Source organism: Dipteris shenzhenensis, chromosome 2, assembly GCF_047967505.1.
Source record: "Dipteris shenzhenensis isolate YYH24624 ecotype China chromosome 2, Dip_SZ_1.0, whole genome shotgun sequence".
In the NCBI taxonomy this organism is placed as follows: domain Eukaryota; kingdom Viridiplantae; phylum Streptophyta; class Polypodiopsida; order Gleicheniales; family Dipteridaceae; genus Dipteris; species Dipteris shenzhenensis.
This window is the reverse complement of record NC_141597.1, coordinates 49074348-49091695: the sequence shown is the minus strand read 5'-3', so window position 1 is coordinate 49091695 and position 17348 is coordinate 49074348. Positions and strand designations below refer to the sequence as shown.

The 17348-nt window shown below is 44.2% G+C and overlaps 1 protein-coding gene across 4 annotated transcripts in view; it reads left to right on the top strand.

The window, feature by feature from the left end:
- Window positions 1–452: 452 nt before the first annotated feature.
- LOC147904900 (mediator of RNA polymerase II transcription subunit 15a-like) overlaps window positions 453–17348 on the top strand; it is a 53782-nt gene continuing 36886 nt past the window's right edge. Inside the window, exons 1-3 of one of the 4 annotated variants that reach the window (XM_087389116.1) lie at window positions 453–631; window positions 1772–1883; window positions 15655–15784. In XM_087389116.1, coding sequence (XP_087245242.1) covers window positions 570–631; window positions 1772–1883; window positions 15655–15784 — 304 coding nt within the window. In that variant the 5' untranslated portion in view covers window positions 453–569. Of the gene's footprint in view, window positions 632–1771; window positions 1884–15654; window positions 15785–17348 lie in introns of those variants that run through there. The other 3 variants (XM_087389105.1, XM_087389121.1, XM_087389112.1) reach the window with 3 other exon arrangements.

The following is a 17348-nucleotide window of genomic DNA, read 5'->3' as shown; positions in this document are numbered from 1 at the left end:
AGTATGGTTCCCACTCAACACCCCTACAATTTGGGAATCGAAACCCAACATTAGCACACCCTATGTCAGAGAGGAGGACGAGTGTGGCGAGAAAGGAGAGAATGGGCTCAGGTGGGGATGACTAAGCTTTTAGTTTCGTCAAGGTCATGGGTTGGTGAGATGCAATATCCACCGTTGGATTAGCCTCCCAAGAATCGACAGTCGTACGTGCCACATGGCAACCATGCGCCCCCTCCCCAATTCCCTTGACGACTGGGAAAGTCGGCCTTCCCAGTCGGAATCGAAATCCAACTGGGTATGGCTTGTGGCCTACCGGCCGGCTGGTGTAGCGAGAATCCTAGCCGTATACAAACGTCGTCGTCTTGTTCTCTGAGGCTAGTCTTGTTGCTCTTCTTTTCTTCGTGTATGTGGCCGTATACAAACTTGTTCTATAGTGTAGACACGTAAGCAACCGCCCCTTCCACTTTCACCTTGTTAGCTTTTCAACCTTGAGTCCTCACAAATCCGTCCATTTCCTCACAAATCCTTTCATTTCATCGCTTATCGTTCCCTTCCTTCGTCCTCCTCCCATGGATTCCAACTGGCGAACTGCCCTTGCTCAAGATTCGCGCCACAAAATCGTCAATCGCATGTGAGTTTCCTACCTTTTGCTTCTCATTCCGACGACGATCGGCTTTTTCTTCAATCAGCGAGCGATTCTTGTTATCAGAGCCTGTTTTGCTCATAGATAACACTCCTCCGCTCATTGAAGAGCTCTGCTTTTGATGCGATCAATCTTTAGAATAGCCTGTAGGATCGCCCCCAGGAGAGCGATCCGAAAATGGAGCTCTTTACCGTGCGTTTGTGTTTAGCCAACTTCTCATTCCGACGCTCCTCGGAGTTTCTTGTTCGCTTCCTTGTTTGCGAAGTCCAAGGTAGCAGCCATGTGTGATCAGAAGAAGTTCTAGAGCCCTTGTTTGATGCATTTTACGCATATTCTACTTATGGTGGATTAGCTGCCATCCTTGTCAGATGCCCGGCAAAGGCCGCAAATGCTAGTTCTATGGGGATTTAGGATTTGCAGCGGGATGGCTCGTTCAAACGCACAAGTGCATTGCCTCATGCTGAACAAGTGGACCGAAAGAATGGCAACTAGGTGCACCTCCCAAAATGTTGTCCGTATCCCTCTCACCTCCATAATGATGCGATCTAGCCTCTGGACTCTGCTCTGTTGCAAGCCTTGTTGCACTCTCTCACAAGGACGTAGCCAAATTACTACCAGTTGATCAATTCTTTGCAGTCAACATCCATGAAGATTCTTTTATCTGTCCTGAATACCAACATCTGGGGCAGCTGGGAGTGTGAAACCCTGCTTGCGAGTGACATTCATTGAGTTCAAGATGTGCCTCAGAGAATCCTTTTCCTTGATAATCACAGAGTACAAATTAGTAAGCTTAAAAAGAAAGCCTTGCCAAGATAGACATGTCAGGGAGGCAGATCTTCTAAGGCTGGAGAATTAAACTGCCTGTATGTCTGAACACGTTTACAATATTCAATTGAGCCTTATCATCGTCTCCTTTCCGTGTAAATGGTTTGTTGTTGTTGAACTACAAACTGACCTTGCAAGCCGTGCTAGAATCACAGAGTTGAGATTCATAGTTTTTACTTTTGTTACTTGCGAGCGGCACAAGTCAGCCATGCATCCTGAATTTTGCCACTGTATATTTCTGTTAACTATCAAGATAAACCTAACGTTGAAACAGAGCTTGAGTGTCTTGGCTTGCCTGTGCAGAATGGATACACTGCAAAGGCACATGCCATTTTCGGGACAGGATGGCATGAGTGAACTGTGGAAGATTGCTGGTCGCTTTGAGGAGAAGATATTTTACGCTGCCACTGACCAGGTATGAAGAGAGGAAACTCGTAAACAAGGTATGAAGAGAGAAAACTTTTAAGCAGGGAGTAAAGCGAGTTGTTGATGATGAAAAAGACATTCAAATGATTCAGATATGCTGCTGAAAAATTGCATCTACTGTCAAAATCTCTACTGTTAACTGTATATTACAGTCCAAAGATGGCAAGAGGTGAACCTTGTGCAGCAGCACAGTGATATAATCAGAGTATATATATGAGGTACACCACAGTAGTCATAGCTGTAGACAATGCACTTTACAGCCAACCAGATTAGACAGTACTGTGCGATGTGACCAGTAAAAGCAGAACACATGGTAGCCATTGCTAACTCACTGCGTATACCACATCTGTATAATAGACTTAAGGGTACACAGGGCAGCCTATACAACTATTCTAAAGGCTATTACATTAACTAGAAATCAAATCAAGACTGGTTTTCAAGGACTATAGTTGTCATTCTCTGGTCCTTTTTGCCAATAATCAGAACAAGAGTGCACGAGTGTGCGTGGGCACTGCCTCGTAATATAGTGGTAAAGCAATCACTGAAAACGACATGCATCTATGGTTTGAATCATTCTCTTGGATTATTAAATGCTGGGTGACAATAATGGTTCTCTAGGTCTTCTAAACACACAGTCTCAGCACCGTCCGTTTCCATTCCATCGTCAACCAAGCTATCTTTCCATTGACTTTTTGGCCAAAAATCATGGCTAACTTCCTCATGCTGTACGGTGGGCTGTCCAATGCAAGAAATCAATGTCTCCCAATATCGAATCCCAGGTTTATCCAGGCTGAGTTACGAGTACAAATCCTTGACTCTGCTGTTAATAAGATGAGTTCTCCACATGCTTTTTGATTCGAAAGATATTTCTAATTCAAGTATGCCTTTATAGGAACAACATCCTCTTGAGCTTATCATGTTTCTATGGTTTTATACCTTCTAGTGGCTTCTGCTGACCTCATTTTGGAATGCATCATAGACTAGAAAAGAAGCTCAAGATCATGAAGGGAAAACCAAATTGCAATGGTTTTGCTTGACCCACCAATGCCTCTTTTCCTTGACACAAGTACCCCTTCTTAAAGCTTTTGAAATCAGGAACATCTTGCATCACAAATGGTGATGCATGAAGGATCACAACAGATGATGAAATGTGAGAAACATTTACAACTTGTTCATACGATCTCTCCAAAACAAGACATTTTTTTAATGCTTTTCTATTTTTAAACACGATTATCAATCATAGATGCTTTGTAATGGGCTACGAAGCTAGCAACTAGTTATTTCTTATTCTGCACACACATAGCATAGCTTACCATTACCCTTCAGGCACATTTTCAAGTTGACCCTTCTCATCCACATGTGGCAACTTGTGTAAACAATGACATTTGATGGCACGTGCCTGTTGAGAAGAGACATGGAAACATCTTGTTATTGCCCTCTTTTCTGCTGAGCTCATGTTTGTGGAGAATATGATAGAGCTGAAGATCCTGATTGTGGTGAGTTTGTACTTTCTCGTCGATGTGGTGTGAGGACAATCATTAACTAATGTGTTAGAAAACAGATGTGTAATTTGCTTGCTACAGCCAACGCTCCCCACAGCAGAAGAGTATGCCCAGAACTCACCCAATACTGAATTCAAACTATAGCTGCTTATGCTTGGGCACTGATGACGACATAAGTGTGTCTTTGCTTGCTAAGTATTTCTTCCTTTTGTTTTTCAAAAAAGTTTTTGTTACCTCTTTTTTCTTCTCTTTACTTTTCTCTTTCTGGACTTTAGAACAACAAAAAATCTAAATTTGTATGATTGGATATATTCTAGTCTTACAAAGGTATATATATATTTCTTTCCTTGTAATACTGATGCGCACAGAGAGAGAGAGAGAGAGAGAGAGAGAGGAGAGGAGAGGAGAAACAGTAATTTGTATTGTCCTAAAGATGGACAAAAACCATATACAAGGAAAACATCTTGTTATTGGCCTCTTTTCTGCTGGCTCGTGTTTGTGGAGCATATGATAGAGCTGAAGATCCTGACTGTGGTGGAGTTGTACTTTCTAGTGGATGTAGTGTGAGGACAATCATTAACTATAATGTGTTAGAAAACAGGTGGAATTTGCTTGCTATGGTCAACGCTCCCTGCAGTGGAAGAGCACGCCCAGAACCTCAAAGTTCTAAATTCAAACTATATTCTTTTCTTGTAATGTACATTCGCATATATATATATATATATATATATATATAACCTCAAAGTTCTAAATTCAAACTATATTCTTTTCTTGTAATGTACATTCGCATATATATATATATATATATATATAGAGAGAGAGAGAGAGAGAGAGAGAGAGAGAGAGAGAGAGGACCAAAACCATTTACAAAAGGTGTGCACAGTGTGCTACCATCTAGCAGCAGGGTGCTGCCTATATATGGACCCCTTGACTCCAAGACTGTTTTCCTTTAGTGCTAGCCTTTGTCATGGCTGAGTCTTCCCTTCGCCTCCCGAGTGCTGACAGAAACTCAGTACGAGGACCTTTGTATAGGTGGATGCTCAAGTACGTGTGGGTGTGTGGATTTGTATGTGTGAGTGTTAGAAATAACCCAACAGAGGGTATGCACAGCGGAAGACTGATAGAATTGCCCAGGAGCTCACGCAGTGTGGTGTGGGGTGTGGAATCACAAACTTGTTAAACTTATGTGCATACAATAGATGTGTAGACTCGGGCTCACAGATGGGGGTGATCATTCCAATAGTGAGAGCCTATGTTTATACTATGGTCTCTACATTCCACTGTTGGGCGCTGATGACATCAGTGGGGATGTCATAGTAGCTTGTCCTTGCTATGTGTGATGGAGTTTATGGTTGTCAACCTTATGAGTGACTATCATGAGATTGAAACTACACTGTGTGTTGTATTTTTAGAGGGTGAGTTTGGGCATGTTCTTGGACACACACACACACACACACACACACACACACACACACTTAGCCTCATGGTTGTAAGACACGTCAAGACACGACACGTCAGACACACTTTAGACATGAGTGTCTAAAGTGTCTTAAAGATAAGACACGTAAGACACGTCATTGTGGTTAGAATAATAAATATTTAATTAATATATGTATAAGTATACAAGTGTACAACTTGCTAGCATATCTAGCTGCTAGATTATAGAAGTACAATAAGTGACACTTAAACAATGCAAGAACTAACAATGCGCTTGTACAATGTAGTTAAGAGTCAAGACTCATCCACAACTCAAGCTTGGAAGTTAAAGAGTCACAACTCAATAGCTTGCAAGTCACAACTCACAACTTTAATGGTTTAAACTGACAATTGAATCTTGATATTCAAAATCCAGATAAACAACTTAAGAAGAGCCTAGAGGGCTACATAGATTATTTACCAATCATCATAGACCAATAAACATAAATATCATGGCAACAATCTGTGAGTCACATGTGACATGAATGAAATCTGCATGTCAATACATGTAAGTGAAAGGAAACTTTCGACTTTCAAGAGTCAAATCTCTCAAGATTCATCCTAATCCGAATCTGTGAGGTCACTGCTACTGCTGGATCCAAAGTCACCATCAATGATAGTATGGTTAAGTCAAACTCAAAGTTTGTTGTTTACCCCCCCCCCCCCTTCCCAAAAAGAAAAAAGGAAAAAAAAGTAAGACACGTGTCTTAAGTGTCTTATCCTAGGACACGAGTGTCTTGTTAGCCTGCATGCTCACACTGAGGGCAGGAATTGCACCTTGGAAGACTCCAAACTCAGGCCGAAAACTGCACCTATAGTTCATAGAATACAATGGCAAAGTGCCCTATTTATAGGAGGGTGTGTAGGTTGCTGATTGGGTCTAGGTTGGCTGGTTTGCTAACCCGTCCTGGTCTGGTCGAGTGATTGGATGGCCCGTCTGGATCGAACTAGACCTAAGGTGAATGACTTAACTTCGGCCTAACCAGCCCTTGGCTAGGCGTAACTAGGCCCTCTTTCTAGCTCCTAACCATGCCTACATATTTTGGCAAAATGTTGCACAGCTTGCAACTAACTCGTATTGTACAGGAAGAATACTACAACTATCTCGGGCCGGAAAACACCCACAAAGAAGCCCTCATTCCCTATAGTTTAGACAAGAGATGCCCATAACTCCCCCTCTCAGCTCCTAGATGTCGAACCAAACCCAAGGAGCTCGAATGTTAACGTAGCATCTCAAGTAGCTTCATGTCCTTCGCCAAGCAGCGCTGCTTCATAGCCACACCGTCCCATACGTCCTAGTACTCAGCCTCATTTGCAAGGACACAACTGGCTTCTTCTCGCCGCTTCAAGAGATTACTCCCAGACCAAGGGTGCAATTGTTCTTTGTTGTAGATCTCCTCGTGCTTGAATCTCCTCCCCAACCTAAGTTGCTTCAACTTTTGAGGCTTTTCTCCCGCTCCACCATGTCATGAATGTGACAGCTTACTAAGATGAGTACCTACAGTAGAAGAGAGTACATGGAGTTTGTAGATCCCGTTGTCAAGTGTTCCCTCCCAAACCACTTGTCCTATTGCTTTGTCCTTGATAGCCACTAACTCCTCTTCAAACTCCACGTTCTTACCAGTCCCACAAACTTTATGCATTGACAAGTGGTGGAAACCAAGAGTCGGAACATAAAGAACCTAGGTGATATGTTTGCTCCCTTTGCCATCAGGAATGATGTTCAACTTGCCCTCACCTTGAACTAGTATAATGGATTTATGGCCAATGGAGATATTACTTGATCGCCACCGAAGGTCATGGAATTCCTCTCGGGAAGGAGTCACGTGCCTGGAAGCACCATTGCCCACAATCCATTTCTGAGACTCACCTACATTGTCCACAATCCTGTCACATGCCTAGAAGCACCATTGTCCACAATCCATTCTTGAGACTTGTCTCCTTGCCTAGCAGCCTTCATGAATCATTGCCACACCGTCCCATACGTAGCTCCACAAGTAACCTAGTACTCAGCCTCAGTTCATGACAAGGCCACAACTGGCTTCTTCTCGCCGCTTCAAGAGATTACTCTTGGACCAAGGGTGCAACTGTTCTTTGTTGTAGATCTCCTCGTGCCTCGATCTCCTCCCCAATTTGAGTTGCTTCAACTTTCGAGGCTTCACTGCCGCTCCACCATGTCGAGAATGGACAGCTTACTAAGATGAGTACCTTCAAGAGAAGAGAGTACAGGGAGTTTGTAGATCCCGTTGTCAAGTGTTCCTTCCCAAACCACCTGGCCTATTGCTTTGTCCTTGATAGCCACTAACTCCTCTTCAAACTCCACGCTCTTACCAGTCTCGCAAACTTCATGCATTGACAAGTGGTGGAAACCAAGAGTCAGAATATAAGAACCTGGGAGATATGTTCGCTCCCTTTGCCATTAGGAATGATGTTCAACCTACCCTCACCTTGAACTGGTACAATGGATTTATCGCCAATGCAGATATTACTTGACCGCCACCGAAGGTCATGGAATTCCTCTCGGGAAGGAGTCACGTGCGTGGAAGCACCATTGTCCACAATCCATTCTTGAGACTCACCTACGGTGTGAGTTACCGCCTCCCTACTTGAAGAAGATGGAACTTCGGTGTCCATGTGTAGAAACATTGGCATCGTCGTGGCTATAGCTAAGGAATCTGTACCCTTCTCGTAGCTCCGCTCAAGGCACATCTTCCAGTGGTGACCCTTCTCTGGCTCGCCATAGTGGTTACAGCTCAGATTCGCTGGGAAGGTTTCACAATCCGTATTGGACTTCTTTTTTGAAGACTTTCCTTTACCCTAATTTTGCTTTGTTGGTTTGATTGTGGGGCAGCTAGGGCTTGAGATCCTGTGCCCTATGGAGGGTTGTTGAACCACTCCCCCTGGTCTAGCACCATTGGAACCAGCTCCTCTGATGTGAGAGGATTGAGTCTCCCACTGGTAATCATAGAAGAGTAGCGCAAGGAAGATGGGACAGCATAAAATGCAAATTTTTGTAGGATGATCTCCATAAACGGCAATTTGAAACACAACTTAGTTGAATTTTTTAAAAATTACACTTGGAAGTTCAGAAAAGAGTTTATTTTTTAAAAAAATTACACGTGGAAATTCACAGAAGAATTTCAATCCTCCAATATAGCACTACGTCTAAGGAGGCAGTGCTAATAAAGAAGATAAGTAATACAAAAAAATAAGAATATAAAATCATACATAATAAAGGCCTCTTGCTAACTGTGGGCAAAATTTCCAATACAATGCAACATCAAGCCAAATGGGAAACATACTGTCACTTGGCAATCGTTTTGTTTCACATGCATCTTTGATTTGAATTAATCTCTTGGATTATAAAATGCAGGGCCACAATAATTGTTCTCTAGGTCTTCTAAACCCATAGCCTCAGCATTGTCTATTTCCATTCCATCATCAACCAAGCTACCTTCCCATTGACTGTTTGGTCAAAAGTCATGACTAAGTTCCTCATGCTGTTTAGTGGGTTGTCCAATGCAAGAATTCAATGTCTCCGATATCGAATACCAGGTTCTATCCAGGTTGAGTTCAAATCCTTGACTTCCCTGTTAATAAAATGAGACCTCCACATGCTTCTTGATTCGAAAGATATTTCTAATACAAGTATGCGTTTATAGGAACAGCATTACCTTGAGGATAGCATTGCTCTGTGTTTTGCATCGTGTTCCTATAGTTTTATACCTTCTAGTGGCTTCTATTGACCTCATTTTGGATGCATCATAGACTAGAAGAGAAGCTCACTATCATGAAGGGAAATTAAATTGCAGTGGTTTTCACTGATCCACCAATGCCTCTTTTCCTTGACACAATTACCCCCTCTTAAGAATGTCTTCCATCACAAATGGTGATGGGTTAGTCTTTGGCATTCATATGAAATGTGAAAGTACTTAGTTCCTCTGAGAGTCGGGTGACTAATGCATCGATGTCCTCATGTGTATGTCCCACCATCAAGAACCCTAGCTGGACCATTTGACACACTCCACGTGCAACAAGCAAATCAAACTGTCCTACTATAAGTTTAAGCAGGAAAGATAGAAGATATGTCCTCTGCAAAGTCTGATCTCCTACAGCAGGACATTTGCTGATTGAAAGCAAATTTATTAAAATACTTGAGAGTAGTGGTGAATTGGCTCTTATCATTCCAAATTCTAAGGATACTCTTGGGCAATTAAATCAGGCTGCCAAGAAGTCTCCTCATCAGGCATCTTTTTCCATGTAATATAGTATTCAACCAGCACCCATTGATCTACCCTCCCCCCCTCTTATGCTGTGCCCCCCCCGCCCCCGCCCCCGCCCCCACCCCCCCCTCTCTTGCGGCCCCCCCGTCAGCTGACTAATGCATCAATGTCCTCATTTGTATGTCCCACCATCAAGAACCCTAGCGGGACCACTTGAAACACTCCACGTGCAACAAGCAAAGACAGCCTTAAACTGTCCTATAAGTTTAAGGAGGAAATAATCTTCTTGAGCCTCTATTGGAAGGTTACAAAAAATATTTTGGCCTTAAATTACCAGGATCAGGAAAGATAGAAGGTATGTCCTCTGCAAAGTCTGATCTCTTAATGAAAATACGTGAGAGTAGTGGGGAACTGGCTCCTATCATTCCAAATTGTAAGGAAACTCTTGGGCAAGTGAATCAGGCTGCCATGAAGTCTCCTCATCAGGCATCTCTCTCCATGTAATATAGTATTCAACCAGCACCTGCTTTCGCCCTACGTGAATGCTCATTGATCTACCCTCCCCCACTCTGCTGCTCTCCCCCCCCCCTCCCCCCCCCCCCCCCCCCCCCGCGCGGCGGGCGTGCCAAGCCATACTAACATAAACAATTTCGTTTTTCTTTCCAACTTTCCATTTCCCAATCCGGTTCTTAAATGTTTCCCTAACGATGTACATGCTTGTACTCTCTAACAATCCTAATGAATTACCCGTTTCACTGTTATAATTTTTGTGTTAGAAACACTTACAGCTTGTTCATACGATATCACCAAAACAAGACACATTTTTTATGCTTTTCTTATTTTTAACCATGATTATCAAACGTAGATGCTTTGTAACAGCTTACGAAGCTAGCAACTAGTCATTTCTTATTCTCAGGCACATAGTCAAGTTGAGTATTCTCATCTACAGGTGGCAATTTGTGTAAACAATGACATTTGATCCCACGTGCATCTCGAGAAGAGACGTGGAAAACATCTTGTTATTGCCCTCTTTTCTGCTGAGCTGCCATCGTGTTTGCGGAGAATATGATAGAGCTGAAGATTTGGACGGTGGTGGGGTTGTATTTTCTAGTGGGTGTAGTGTGAGGACAATCTTCAACTATAATGTGTTAGAAACAGATATGGAAATTGCTTGCTGCGGCCAACACTCCCTACTGAAAGAGTATGCCCAGAAACCACACAGTGCTAATTCAAACTACACTTCTTTTCTTGTAATGCACATGCGCGCTGAGGGGGTGAGATGGAGATAGTAATTGAGCAATGCTTAAGAGAGAGTAGAGACAGTAATTTGTATTGTCCCAAAGATAGACCTAAACCATGTACAAAAGGTGTGCACAGTGTGCTACCATCTAGCGGCAGGGTGTGACTCCAATATGTTCTCTTGCCTCCTCTTTCAAAACAACTCAGCCTGCATGTTCACACCCCGCAGGAACTGCACCCTGGAAGACTCCAAAATCAGGCAAAAAACTGAGCCTATAGATCATAGAATACAAGGGCAAAGTGCCCTATATATAGGAGGGTGGGTAGGCTGCAGACTCTGGCCACGACCTAACCTGACTAGGGCTAGGTTGGCTGGTCTGCTAACCTGACCTGGTCTGGTAAGCTGACCTTGGTTGGTTGATTGGATGGCCTGTCTGGCCCCAACCAGACCTAAGGTTACTGGCTTAACTGTGGCCCTTAACCAGCCCTCTGCGAGTTCTAACCAGGCCCTCTTTCCAGCCCCTAACCATGCCTACATATTCTGGTTAAATGCTGTAGCACAGTCCCCCAACTAACTCGTATTATACAGGAGGAATACTACAACTATCTCGGGCTGCCACACCTGCAAAGAAGCCCTCACTCCTTATAGTACAGACAGGGACGCCCATAACTCCCCCTCAGCTCCTGAATCTCGAAACGAACTTGTCTGCTTGCCAAGCAGCCTTTGTAGCCACACCATCTTATACGTAGCTCCACAAGCAGCCTAGTACTCAGCCGCAGTTGATGACAAGGCCACAACGGGCTTCTTCTTGCTGCTTCATGAGATTACTCCCGGACCAAGGGTACAACTGTTCTCTGTTGTAGATCTCCTTGTGCCTGGATCTCCTCCCCAATCTTTGTCGCTTCACCTTGTGAGCCTTCACTCCGCTCCACCATGTGGGAATGCGACAGCTTACTAAGATGTGTACCTGTAAGAAAAGAGAGTACAGGGAGTTTGTAGATCCCATTGTCTTCTCAAACCACTTTGTCAATGCATGAAGTTGCAAGATTGGCAAGTGCGTGGAGTTTGAAGAGGAATCAGAGGCTATCAGGGACAAATCGACAGGCCAGGTCGGAATTGCTCTCGGATTTTACATGATGCCATCGAAGGTCTTGGAATTGCTCTTGGGAAGGAGTCATGTGCCTGGAAGCACCACTGTCTGCAAGCCATTCGTGAGACTCACCTACAGTGTGACTTGCTGCCTCCCTACTCAAAGAAGATGGAACTCCGGTGTCCATGATCTCCATGTGTACAAATGTTGGCGTTGTGCTAAGGAACCCATACCCTTCTCGTGGCTCCACTCAGGGCATTTCTTCCAGTCGTGTCATAGTGGTTACAGCTCGGATTTGCCGTGAAGGTCTCACGATCCACATCAGACTTCTTTTTTGAAGACTTTCCTTTACCCCAGTTGTTGCTCTACCGGTTTGACTGGGGGGCAGCCAAGTCTTCCCTTGTAGAGGTTTGTCGAACCACTCCCCCTGGTCCAGCATCATTGGCACCAGCTCCTCCCAATTGAGAGGGTTGAGTCTCCCACTGGTAATCATAGAAGGGTAGAATGCTGAGTACTACGAGGAAAGATGGGACAGCAAGGTGATGACCATATCCTTGACTATATCTCTTTCCCAGCTTTAAGGACGTCTTGTTGAAGGACTTGCAGGCTGTTGATGTGCTCATATGGTTACTGACTTTGTGGGGTTTAGCACTCGCATCTGTACTTTCAAAGAGATGCGCTTCATGGGTGATAGTCATAGAGAGATGCCAAATTCTCCTGGATTCCCTTGGCCACATAATTGATCACGTGAGGGGTACAATTGAGGAAGATGAAGGAATGTACTCGGGCATTGACGTGATCCCACAACTATGCTAAGGTTTCTGCTCCTTCCGGTCTATGATGCCACTGTCCTCCTCCCCCGGATCTGTCCTGATAACTCCAACTAGAATGGAATCAGCCAAGTCATATGACTGCAACACTGATTCCATCATTACCCTCCATTCTCCGTAGTTGTTTCCGTCCTACTGACGGTCCACCTGAAATGTAGGAAGAATAGCATCTTCATTGGCTTCTCAGCCATCTTAAGCGAATTTCCATCTCGGGGGGTGACCTTGCTCTTGTGAAGGGAGAGTGTTTGGGAAATAAAAGAGAGTAGGCTACATGAACTTACCAAGGTGGCTGTCTTCATTAATGCGTCCTTCTAGCCACTCCCCATCCTGAACCTTCCCCTCTGCCGATCAGCAGCAAACACCTTATGTCCTGAGAGTTCAAGGATTTAGGCTACCTTGGGCTCTGATACCATGTCACAGTATGCAGTGGAAGATAGCGTGCGGAAGAAAGATGTAGAAATGCAACTAGAGAGAAGGAACTGTGACTAGAGAGAGAAAGTTCTGCACAGCAAACTGCAATGGAGTGCAAGGAACAAGTGCCGGAAAAGACCTCTCTCTTTATTCCTGAGAAAAACCACAAGTTGGAATACCACACTCAGGGCAGGAACTGCACTCTGGAAGACTCCAAACTCAGACTGAAAACTGTGCTGTAGTTCATTGAATAGGAGGGCCATGTATTCATGCATTGTGCAAGTGTGACAGATTGCCCCATCTTAGGATTTGTGCAAGGAAGGCACCGGGGTCCAGTAGAAGGGAGCGTCTTTTCGAAATATTGTACCTGTGATAGAGCTTCAGTTTTCAGCCTGTTTGGGATGTGTTATATGGATCGACATTGTCCCTTCTATCACTTTCTCATATGCAAACTATTCTTGGTAAAAGATTGATTCTGCTATTGTGCGTTTTATGCATGGTGAATTCGCTAACATGGTATTAGAGCCAGGTCTGCAGCAAAGAGACCTGTGAGCACATTGAGATTCAGTAGGCCATTCGGGAAGGGGAGTTGCAGCAAATGTGGCAGCCAGCTCTAGATCTAGTGGGCTAGTATTGTTGTGTTTTTCTGACAGCAAGTTTCCAGTGTCTTGTTTCTTTGTGTGTAGCATGTAGAAGAGCAGGAATGGCCTTGAGTGAATACCTTAGGGAAAACTTGATGGACCTAACTAGCATCGGTGGAAATCAAGGTTAAGAGTTTCCCTCACTTCTGGGAGACTGCGCCAGGTGATAGACTGTTCCTTTCCAAAACCCTGGGCAACTGGGATAGGTGCTACGTCAGTACCTTGAGTTCCAGCATTGTTGTTGGTGTGGGAAGAGCAAGATGCATATGCACATTTGCACTTGTCATACAAACCATGAAGTACAATCACTTATCCATCTAGCAACTTGTGCCCATGTTGTGTGGAACATATTGAATAAGCTTATGGAACCAATACCACAACAAGGATCCATCTAGCAACTTGTGCCCATGTTGTGTGTAACATATTGAATAAGCTTATGGAACCAATACCACAACAAGGATCTTGAAACTTGAGAACTGACTTTATGCATTGAAGCTAGTAGAGGGTGAAGTGGTTAAGGAGTTCCTCAAGAAAATCAAGGTGGTTCGGGACTAGTTAGCCCCTGTGGGTGAGAATCTAGCTTCCAAGGACTTGGCAAGGCTTCTCTTGAACGAGCTACCTTGGAGCTACCAAGGCTTCGTCATGGTATTGACAATGGGTTAAGGTGCAGACCAATTACTTTTGAGGAGCTTGGGGCCATGTATCTTGGGAAAGAACTTCAAATGAACATATGATGGCACAGACACTGACAAGGCTCTCAGTGCTGGGGCAAGGGCAACGGCAACGGCAAGGATAAGGGCAACGGAAATAAGGCCATAGCATCCACTGCAGGTTGGAACTTCAGCTCCTTGTGTGTTGTTATCCTTGAAATTCTCTGTGCACTTCGTGGTTCCATATCTTCACCTTCCACAGCAGGTACTTGATTCTGTCTATTTTACTTTCTTCTTTGGAAGTTGGGAATCACATTTGTGAAGCAACTTCAGGCCATGGATTTGAAGAAACTGGATGTAATACAAACTAAACTGATACATCCTGCAACCAAACTTGAGATGGCACACCTATTGCAATTGGACTTCCCAAAGGTCCTCCTCTAGCTCAGTAGATCACCAAAGTAGATCCTCTGGGATTTGTAATCATGTCAGAAATATTTAGGGGACGCTTGCTGTAGCCAAACCTTCGCAGAAGAATGTTCCCATGGATCATGCGACTTTTAGATCTCTCTCTAAAACTTGTGCACACAAGTAGGTTAATACATAAGGTCAGCAATGCAGACAGCCAAAATAAGTATATGCACTCTGGCATGTGGGCAGATCTAGCACCTCAAATACCAGATCATGGTTTGAAAAGCACTACCCCACCCTCCACAACTTGTCAAAGTAGATGGGTCAATTCCCCACATGTGAGCCCCCATACGAAGAGGACAATGATGGCTGACATCTACAAAACGTTAGGATGTCTGTCAGGGAGGGTGATCGATAGATCTGCCTCTTGCTTCAGCGCTGGCAATGTACTGTTTGGGGATACTGAAGCCTGCTTAATCTTGTTTGGAAAAGGATCGATGGTCTTGAGGGCCTTCTGGTGCTGTGGCAATAGACCAGTGAGGGGATGAAGGTCTTTCATGTTGGAAGGACTACAATGACCAGCGAGGGCATGTTGGTGTGCCACCTCTTATGTAGATGAATTACAATGACGAGGTGTGGTAAACCTTGACTGGTGCCTTTACAATATTTGTGATTGTAGGCTGGCACTATTGCTGATGGGAGATTGTTCTGGGATGCAATTTGGTGGCACCTAAGTTGGCATGTTGGTGCTTGCTCTAGGAGCATTGCAACCCCCTTGTCTAAGATGTAGTGGGAACTGGGGAAGGTTTGGTGGCCTCTGTAGCTGCTGATGCAGAGCAAGTTTGTTAAGGACAAGTCTTGTGCTTAGCTATGATTGGTAAGTTGGGCTCCCATTGAATGACATCACATATTTTTTCTTCTTTACTTGAGGCATCTAGGGCCAAGTAGTACCATCTAAGAGAGAGATACTTTGTCTTTGTGCCTGGGTGAACGTGTAATGGGATGCTGGCTTGTGGTTATTGTGGACGTCCATTGTGACAATTAAATTGTTCTGCTATGCCACCTATCGTTACACCTGAAAGAACAGTTGAGCCCAATTTGTTTGGTACTCAGGGATGGTATTTATGCCAATAGGCTATTTTGTTTTTGTAAATTTCATGTGTCAATTGAACGCATTGTGTTTTCTATCATTGTGTTGTAAGTCGCATGCACAATTTTGGGTTTTGTATGTTTATAATTGTGCAAGCTGAGATTAAGTACTCCTGTTTTCTGTCATTGTGTTGCAGCATGACTACTTGCGGAAAATCTCCTTGAAGATGCTCAACCTAGAAACACGGGCCCCAAATAATACAAGTAGTGCCTTGTCAAGTGGTGCAAGCGGGGGAACTCAAAATCCTAGCAATCCATTGGATGCAAGTAATCCTCTGCTTAATTCCATTATGGCTATACTATTTTCTCTATGTATATCTGTTTTGAGTAGATACTAGACTTTAGTTCTTTTGAAACTCGTTACATCAGAAATGTATTGAAGTGGTTTTGGAAAATTGTTTTTTGGAGAGATGAGTGGTGAGAGCTTTGGCTAGGAGAGAGTGGCAGAATTTCCCATTGCCTGATCAGCAAAAATGCAGCTGCCTACTAATGGTATCCAGAACACCAGGGATGAAAGCCGACCAAGGTGATCGTGGTGGTTAGATGAGTTGTGTCAAGCCCTCAAAGACCCCAATCTAGCCCCAATGAGGTGGACAAACTGTGGACACAGAGCAAAGCACAAGTCTTTGCTTTATTTGAGATGCCAAGCAGGCTGCAGAAGAGCAGCTGGAAAAGGAAAAAATGTATGAAGGATCAGAGGGCATTGTAAGGTGACATGAGGTGCATTAGAGACAGGATACATAGTGGGGAAATGTCTCAGGAGAGAAGTAAAGAAAGAAAGTTTATTAAAGTCTTCGGAAGACCGATGGGCCTATGAGACTGTGAGAAACCTGATACAATAAGCTGAAAAGGGTGGAGCTACTAAACGAGAGAGAGAGAGAAAGAAAGAAAGAAAGAAATATGTATTAACGTCCGCGGGAGGCCTTGCGGGCCTATGGGACAAAAGTGCGGAAACAAAGTAAACTCATAGAAGCCATAGTGGGCTGGAGCGAAGGGCTTGCTAAGGCCCTCGCTGAGTACTAGAAAACACATAAACTGAAATACTAATGTAGTACATCATATCAAGTTAGGCCAGAAAAGCCAAATAGTATGTAACATGAGTGGGGCATGTCAGGCGCTTAGGGTTAATGCTCCAAGAACATGATCTGGCTCCATGTATCTAGGCTCCATGATAGCTCTTTGGTGTGACTTAAAGAGCTCACGTATCTGCATCTGTCGAGCCGTCTGGCGCTGTGGTGGGGGGCGTGGTCTCCTTGATCTCTGGATCCGATGGGCTATGTCAAGTGTAATGCCACGTCTTTGTTGGTCGCCTTTGAGAAGAGCAGAGAGAGAGAGAGAGAGAGAGAGAGAGAGAGAGTTTGTTTATTAAAGTCTTGGGAAGACCGATGGGTCTATGAGACTGTGAAAAAAACCTGATACAAATCCAGTTGGAGGGGTGGAGCTACTAACCATGCATCCACACCCATACAAAAGTAGAAAAAATTGTATCCTACATAGTCATATCAAAATAGTAGTCATCTACAACATCACCATCCTCAACTGCTGCCATAAGACCAAGTAAAGTGTGCTCCAAGGTCAATGCGGTCCCTTACCTCGTCAAGTGCGAGGGAGCGATAGCATGAAATCAGATAGAGAGAGCTGCCGGCTCCTTGTGGATGCAATCCTATGCTGTCTCTTGGTCACGGCTCTACGCCTAACGATGACAATCACCACATGACGGTCTCGCTCCCACTTTGAACATGGAGGGAATGTCCCCAAGTGTAATCTGTGCATCAACCCTCTGCCTGAGCTGCCCGTGTCATTGGTTGGGGGTCACGATCATGTCTAGGAC